General features: G+C 25.9%; 1 protein-coding gene across 1 annotated transcript in view; it reads left to right on the plus strand.

Moving 5' to 3' along the window:
* LOC129975859 (probable arginine--tRNA ligase, mitochondrial) overlaps positions 1-9077 on the plus strand; it is a 32574-nt gene extending 23497 nt beyond the window's left edge. The window contains exons 15-19 of the mRNA XM_056089108.1: positions 549-726; positions 1137-1232; positions 2050-2124; positions 5386-5455; positions 8868-9077. Coding sequence (XP_055945083.1) covers positions 549-726; positions 1137-1232; positions 2050-2124; positions 5386-5455; positions 8868-8981 — 533 coding nt within the window. The 3' untranslated portion in view covers positions 8982-9077. The remainder of the gene's footprint in view (positions 1-548; positions 727-1136; positions 1233-2049; positions 2125-5385; positions 5456-8867) is intronic.
* The last annotated feature ends 337 nt before the right edge of the window (positions 9078-9414 follow it).

Below are 9414 nucleotides of genomic sequence, written 5' to 3' on the forward strand. Positions count from 1 at the left end.
AAATGAAACTGAGTTTGAGTTTTAATTAGTTGAATGTAGTTGCATATTACCATGAATAGAAAACATTATGAAGCTATGACACATTAATTCTACAAATATTGCATATTAACAGCATTGTTATTCCTATAACAATAAATTCTTTTGGTAATAATTTTTTGACTTATGAATTGAATTTATTGACATGATTGTGATTAAAGAAATATTAATGAGTGATTTTTTTTCATACTCATTTCTTTTTTATTTGTTGTTGGCTATTAACCTTTTAAAATATTAATAACACTTTTTTTTTAATAATTTGAAAGCATCTATATCCCTTGAACGTATTTGTATATGAAAGGTACTTAAAAGTTAAAGTTTTATATTTTCAAAAAAAAAAAAAAAAATCCTGTTTAAAATCAATTCCATAATTTTTTTTTTTTTTTTTTTTTTTTTTTGCAGCTTGTAATTAAACATGGGTGACCAATATTGAAAGGATTAAAGTCAAGATCAGTATCTTTTGGTGACACTTTTTATAGTATTTTCTAATATGTGTGCTTTTTTTTTTATAGATATGCCAGAAGAAGAAATAACAAATGAAATGGCTGAAGTACTGAGTATTACATCGCTAATAGTGAATGATATGATGCACAAAAGAAGTACAGATTATGACTTTAGTTGGAAGGATATTTTAAGTTTAAGTAAAAAAAGTGGAGCATCTCTTCAATTCTGCCATGCAGGATTAAAAGGGTATGCTTTATCTGAAGTATCAAAACATATTTTAATGAATTTTTTTTACAGTCTACCACATTTTTTTATTTGAATTATTTATGTATTGAAATAATGATTGTATATGAATTCTTAATATATTTTTTTCTATTTATTTGTCAAAAACTATAATTGTTTTGTGGCAGAATATCCTCAGAAGTTAACAAAAGAGTGTATTCAAATATTTATGTGTGATGTTTTGCTGTAAATTTTATTATGCCAATAAATTATGAAACACATAAAAGTATTTTAAATTTATTTATAATTGCTATTGCATTTTGAATAATAGACATTCTTTGTAACTTGTAATTTCTAATGTGTATAAATTGTTAGAAATACATTTTTCCTAAAAAAAAAAAAAAAATCTTTTTTTCTTTTCTTTTCCCCAACAGTTTGCAAGAGGATTCTGAATTCATATTTAAAGTTGAAATTGATACATCTCCACTTACAGAAAATGTTGCTCATAATTTAATAAAGCATTTGTCAAGGTAATTTTTTCATTGGTTATATATAAATTCATAATGTATAGCAAACAGAACAGCCCGGTTAAAGAAGCAATTTTTAATAACTATACTGTCCTATTGCTTAATTTGTACTGAATTAATTTTTTGATGATTAATCTTAAGTAAAATTAATTACTTTAGTGATATTAGACTGATGTATGCTCCAAATGCATTCAAAATATCTTGAAAAGTTGCTTTTAGTAGTTACAAGTGATCCATAAATTTCAGATTTATTAACATCTAATATTAAAACTATAGCTGACAGTGTATAGAAAATTGTTAGTAACTGCATCACTATAAAACTGTATAATAGATATTCTTATGTATATGTAGGCTATAGAGAGATATCTATAAAACTTAGCTTATATTTTAAATGTTGAATTTCATTAATATTTATTGTTGATTCTTAAAATTAAATTTTATTATAATTTAATTATGATTGACTGGTATTCATTAATTGAGCATACACTATCTATCTTTATCCATGCTGTCAGGTTAACTGTTAATTACTGTCTACTTAAATACTACCACCGTAATGGTTTAAATTTTCCAAGCAATAGAGTTTGTAAAATTGGACCATTAATTAAACTCCCAAAACATGCTCAGAGTATAGTATAAAATAAGTTGAAATGTAAATGAAATATTGAGATAAAGTTCTGTGTATGATATTAAATATTAAATTCTGCAAAAGTATAAGGTATATACACTTAATTTTATTATTTTTCTTTGAAATTTAGTTTTATTATAATGGTCAGGAGTATATTTCAACAAACTAACAAATTATATAAATTATTTTCTTTAGGTTTGATGAGGAAGTGTATAGTTCATATCTTACTCTGGAACCACGTATTTTACTTGAATATTTATTTTCATTGTGGTAAGTTACTGACTTGCTAAAATAATTTTATTCTTTATCTTATTTTTTAAAGTTTCCGTAACCCCAAAGAATATTTTCAGGAATCAGCTAAATAACATTTTATCTAACTATCTTTTTTTTTTTTGCGCTAATAATAATTGCTAATATTATGTATATTATTATGCGTCTGCGATAGGGTATTGTCTGCATTGAGTTTTGGTTCAAAATTTATATCCTCCCTGAATAGTCCTACAAATTGAAAATAGAATAATGATTTAGTTAAATGTATTTAGTTCTAAAAATTTAGTATAAAATTTAAACATTAAATAATTATGTATTCTTCTTTCTATTGGACCTTCTTCTTTCCTGCTTAAAATCATGATGGGAAATTTTGAACGTCCAAATGAATAGATTGCAGGTTTTATTATATACTTTTCTGATATAATAAAATACATTAAGTGAAATAAAAGCTCTGTGGGAAAAATCTGTTTTTTTTTTCAATAATATTATAATCTTAGCAACTAATAATATAATTCATGAAATATATAGAACCAACACATGAATTATAAACAATTCCAGGCCTTCAAGAATAAGGATAATAATAAAAAGGACAAAGAAAGAATGTAAAATTTATTGAAATATTTCATCACATTAACACTGTATACCAATTTATTATTTCATTAAAAAAAATTATAAATTTTAGTTTTTATTCAGTCTTATGGTTTATTCCAAGGAAACAATAGTATATTTTGATAAAGAAAAAGTATTACATGATTTTTTGTTTGTTTTTGATAACTGCAAAATCATTTCTGAGAGAGAGGCTACTCTGTTTTTTGGGAAATTCAACATTATGAATTGACATAACTTGACAATTTTATAGTTATTTTCTTATGATATTGTTTAAAATTATTTTAAAAATAGTATGTTTTATAATGTAATCAGATATATTTTAATAATAAAGGGAAATGTATGTATATATGTGCCTGTTGGCATTCTACTATCCTGATTGTTTAATCTACAGCTATCAAATTTGGCACATACAAATTTAAAAGAGAAAAATTTGCATCTTGGAGCAATTTTATAAAAAATTTCAGTTAGAATTTATATTTATTGAAATTAATCAAGATGTTGGAATTTTAATATGATAACTTCCAGAAATATTAGTGTATAATTTGCATTATATTTATCATTACATTTCAATATTTCATTGAGATTTAAGCTGTTTCTATTATTTCATTAAATATTTAATTTTGTGATTATCTTCTATATTGTTGAAAGCAAACAAAAAAAATATTCTGTTTATTATCTGTGCAATTTATTTGAAGAAATAAAAATTATAGTATTTTGAAAAATAATGAGAAATTAGAAGGTACATTACCCAAACAGGTTTCTGATGTTGTGGAACTGGGCTCCATTGAATAAATTCTTGTATACTCTAAACAAAACAGGTGTTAGAATATTAAAATATTATGGCTTCATTGTCTGTTTATATCATACTTAAAAATTCTTTGCGAGAGAATTAGAAATATCACATTATGTATAAAATATTTTACTGTGGTTTAATTTAGTTATATTAGTCATTATAAATCACAGTGTTCCTCTGTGTATTAACGGTCATACCTTCGAAAAAGTCGATCATCTCAAATACCTTGGCACAATAATTAATGGTAATAATAAACTCAGAACAGATATTGACAGCATGGTAAAAATGGTTTATAAATGTTTTTTTGGACTGAAAATATAACTAAGTTCTAACTTAATCAGTCAAAAAACTAAAGTATGAATTTATAATACTCTTATTATGCCTGTTCTGCTCTATACAAGTGAAACTTGGATGCTTAACTTGAATACTCAGCGTTCTCTGAACATGTTCGAGAGAAAGATCCTTAGAATTATCTTTGGACCAGTACTAGAGAGAGGATGTTGGAGAACTAGATTCAATTTTCAATTATACAAATTCTATAGGCAACCACAGATAACACTGGTTATCCAGACCAATAGGTTAAAATGGCTTAGCCATATCTGCAAAAGCCCTGAAAACAGCACCAACAAAATATCCACTTTTAAAAATCCTATGTGATTCCAGGCCAAATGAAGACCTCCAACTAGATAGCTGTATGGTGTGGAAAGAGACATGAGTGCTTTGAGGATAAAGAACTGGAAAAGAAGATAGAAAGAGGTGGAAAGTGCTCGTGATTGAAGCAGCCAAGGCCTGCAAGAGACTGTTGTGCTCATGAAGAAGAAGTTAATAACTATCCCATTTGAAACATTAGAGTTACTTGGAATAAACCCCTATAATTTTGAACCCCAATCAGATAATTATGTCTTAGCTGGTATCCTCAGTTCCAAACTTCTGCACCATGCCATTGGGAGGATCTTTGGGTTACAACCATTGGATTTAAAGTGTATTAAAATTAACATTACTGTAATTTAATGTTCGTCTTGTATGTGCAGGCCCACATACATGATGAATCTTTAATGGAATGGGGTTTCAAACTTGAAACCCTCCATCCCCGAGATAGAGACCATCTGGCTAACATGACCTATTCTAATTATGACCACAGTCAGATAAGCGTTGAATCAATCAAACCTGACTAGTTTTGTAACAAAACCGAGAAGTTTTACTAAATCTTATTATTTAAAATAGAAAAGTTCATTACAGTCATTATTGAGTTAAGAAATCAAAAAGATTTGGAATGGATTTTTTTCTCCAAATTTAAAATTTCAATGTATTTGATGCAAATTTCCAGTAATCTCTGTAATATTAAAATATTAAATCCTACTCATTTATTGTTACCAATGCTAAAAAGATAAAATTTTTATGATGAATTTAAAAATTAAGTTTAAAAGATATTTTTCAAAAATTTTGCAGTGTTGCCTGTTTTTTAAGTTAATTCTCACTGAAATCATTACACATATCCCATATCTTAATTTCCATCAATACAGGCAGAAAGAATATGTTTGGCAAAATTTGCTCATTTCAAAGACTAATTTTACATTTTACGTAAATTTTATTTAGGCAAAAAAGAGTATTCAACTTCTAGTCATGGTATAAATTGAAGTAAAATTGAATTTAAGACATGAATTCTTTTTCAATAATTTTAGTTTGCTATATTTTAATCTTGACAACTTTATATTTTATCTCCCATTTTACTGTTATTACTACAATTACTTATTGATATTATTACTATTGTTTTGATTTTGTAGTGTTTTTTGGCGCAAAAGTTATTACTATGTTGCAACTAGTTTCCATTTTTCTGTTTATACATATTTTTATTCTAGGTACTATATAGACAAGGCAACTAATGTATTAAAACTTGACATTAAAGATGACAGATTAATAGTAATAAAAGTAAGTAATATTTTAGATTTGTGTTCAAAATATAAAAATATCATTAAAATAACTATAATATACAATTATTCAGAACAGTTTCATAAATTGTAAAAGGCTATGGCTTTCTTGTGTTCAAGATAGGCAGAAGAAAAAATTAAGTGTGATGCAACATGAAGTTGAAAGTTTTGTTTATGTGCATATTAATTGTCTTTGCAACTTTCCTTGGCAAAATTGATATGATAGTTTATTACATGGTAGATACTGGGAAGTATGTTCATAGCCTTTGATGCATATTCATTGTCCATATCTATATAAATGCATGCATCATATTAGATTTAAATCTGCTGAAATTACTCTGTAGATCTTAATTTATTATAGAATATTCTGTTTAGAACAGAATGTTCATTTTAACATCTTCTTTGCTGGTATACATAAAGAATGCTTCATATGATAGTGAAATGATTATTATGTAGATATTGTTTGTACAATTTCATAGAGCAATTATTGCATATAGAAATGAAACTTTAAGCCTCCTTCTATATTTTATTCAATTATTTTTCTTTCTGATTTTGTTTAAAATGAAGTTACAATCATTCCTAATCGGTGCAATTGCTTTAAACAATCCTGTGAATTTTTAATATTTTAGAAAGTTTAATTTTTCTTTAGTAATCAAATTAAGTTTCTGAGACATTTTTATACCTCTTTAAAATACTCTTAACATAATACACTTGACTTCTTCAGCTATACACACTTGATTTCTTTACCTATGTAAAATGCACTTGTCATCAGAGATTGTAGGTGTTCAGAATTTATAAATTACTTATCTAGATTCCATTCCATATTTTAAAAATGTAATCTTTTTTTTGTAATTTTTTTAACAGATTTACTATTGAATATTTGTGTATGTGTGTGTGTGTGCACGCACACACACATTATCCATTCTTAAATGTATATTTACTTAATTTTTTCTACAGATGTTTTTCAATTTAGATTAGTCCTGATGAATTGAGACTTTAATCAAAGGATGCATAGTTTGTGATAATTCCAATCAATAATTCAGGGGTATCTAGAGTTACATCCACCAAAATTAGATAATTATTATCCTATTATATTTAATCTGTCAGCTCATATATGGGGTTATTTTGATTCCATTCATTCTCTTTGTTTTGAAATACTAGAGATTTATAAAAGCTTACACTGTGTCTTCCTATAACTTCATGAGGGAGATAGAAGAAAATAATAAGTGAACAAAAAGTAGTAAAACAGTATATCACATTTTTTAGGGGGGGGGGTCGAATATACCTGTGCACACTCTAGTGTTTCAGATATTTTAATGTTATGGCAATGACTTTGTCCTTATGTGAACAGCAGAAACTCGGAGGTCTTCTTGCAAATGATCGTTGATAGTGAAAATGATAGCTTAGATTTGTTAGATATTGAAAAAACTTTGGAAGTAATTATGATGCAAATTTTGAAAAATTCTGAATGTGTTTCAAAATCTGATAAAAAATGTTTCTCATCTTGTGAAAAAGTTGCAAATCCTTATATAAAATACAATCTTATTTAATATGCAAAAATTGCCTTGGAATTTAAAATAAGTATTCATCTAATTCGAAAGAGAAATGATAAAAGTGTTTTTGGAATTAATGGCACAAGTTATGAGTTTTAAAAGTTGTATATTTCAACTTATTTTTCCAAGACATTTCAAATGTAAGCTGTTTGTAAATTATAATTTTCTTATAATTTCAATATTTTATACAGAAAAAAGCTACTTGTTTAAAAAAAAATAATAAGTTTTATATTAATGAAATGTGAGAAAGAAAAAGAAATGAATACAGACACAAAAATCGTATTTGTGTCTTAAATAAGAACATATTTGCATGAAAAAAGTATTCCTATACTCTTTCTAGAAATAGCCAACAAAATAAAAGAGTGCTAACGTTCCAAAAATGGGTGCATGTGTTGAAGAGCTAAAAACTCTATTTCTACTAATAATAAACATGTATTTGTGTGTTGGCACCCATTATTGATGATCAAGCTATGAAGATTTGATTTATTTTTCATTTAAGTTAGATTAAGTATAAGGCATGCTTTAAGAGAAATTTTGAAAATGTTTTACTCTTACAAGTCAAATTTTATTTCATATTCAAGCAAACTTTTTTATCATGTGAGAACATGATGTTGTTTTGGTTAGGGGATTTTGAAGCTGGAAATCGCGTAGACAATGAATAAAGCATAAATGGCAATTTTAATCACATATATTTTTTTACCTGCTTTTACCAGTATTGCATTATTATTATTATGTATGCTTCTTTGAAAGCAGATGCATTTTTAAAAGGTTGACCTGCTTTTACCAGTATTGCTTTATTATTACGTATGCTTCTTTGACAGCAGATGCCTTTTTTAAAAGGTTGACATAGAACTATGACATCATAGCTATTACTTCATCTCAAAATCGGTCAAGCTCCAAAACTTTGTTTGCCAGCTAGGAAAATTGAAAATGAAAGTTTTAAAAAATTTTCATTTTATATATATATAGAGAGAGAGAGAGAAGTCTCGTGATTGTTTCAAACCGGTTTAAACTGGTTAACAACTTAAATTAATTAAGACAAATAATGACTTAAAAAATAATAATGTTCTCACATGGTAACTTGAAATTTGCAATAGATTTCATTTAAATTTTTATTAATTTTAATTGAAAATAAATGTAAAAATTGTCTGCTTTTTCATCTGAGGTGAAATTAAAAATATTTTGTAGCAATGCAGAACTTGAAATAATTTTTCATGGAAATCGTTTGGTATTTTCCCCCTTCTTTTTACCTATCAATATATATAATTAAAAGCTATTGCTTTATTTTAAATTGCACTCATTTCTAAATACTGACTCTTTCAGTAATGTAATGCGGGATACTTAAAAATATCGATAGAAAATTAGATAAATGTATAATACACAAATGAAATGGTATTTTTTCATCATGTTGCATGAATTCATGTTATGCAGAAATGTATTATTGAGAGATTTTCATTAAAACTATGAGAATTTTATTCATTTTATATTTTTGTTGTAAATTATTTTAAAACTTTGATTGAAATCTAGTTTGATGTGCCGTTTGAGTGTCTCACCATTATGATAGTCCAAACATACAAACAGAGTAATAATTATTCCAGCAAGCCTGTGTACAGTATTCCTCACCTTGCCAACCATCTTCATTTTTGGCTTTGATGGCTTGGCATTGTAGGCGATATGACTGAGATATTAAAATAGATTTTAACCGAAACTCCTTCATTCTTTAATGTTTGAATTTCAAATTTTATTTCAAAATAAGCAATGTTATAATTTAGCAAAAATTCCACTCTATATGTTTTTAAAAATTTTGTTAATTATTCTATTTATTTCTATTTAAATCTGTACAACATTCTATTGTTTTAGGCTCGCTTAATGCTGCTTGAAGCTGCTCGAAAAACACTGCAAAGGGGTTTGCATCTTTTGGGGATAACACCATATGAAACAAACTACACCCCACCTGACTTTATAAAGGAATAGCTTTTATGATTTAAAATATTTAATAAATTGTATTTTTTTGTCATTGAATTATTTTATTTTGTTGAAAATTGTAAATAAATTGTTTTATTTATAAAATGCTTGCATTTTTTTGTAATTTTTCTTTTATTACTAAATTATAAGAAATATAAAAATTATTAAAAAAAACATTATTTTTTTATCAGTTTTAAAAGTTTTTTTGAATCAAATTATTTGACTATTCTATCACTTAAATAATTATTATTTGAAAAGATGCACTACTGAAGAAAAGATTTAAAAGAAATGATTTGCTGTGAATGTTACAATTTAAAAATAGTTTGATTTGATTTTATCATTGAAAGAAGAAAAAATTAATGGATTCGTTTTTATTGCATTTTTTTGTAATTTTTCTTTTATTACTAGATTATAAGAAATATAAAAATTGTTAAAAAAGACA

The sequence above is a fragment of the Argiope bruennichi genome, chromosome 7 (genome assembly GCF_947563725.1).
Source record: "Argiope bruennichi chromosome 7, qqArgBrue1.1, whole genome shotgun sequence".
Lineage (NCBI taxonomy): Eukaryota > Metazoa > Arthropoda > Arachnida > Araneae > Araneidae > Argiope > Argiope bruennichi.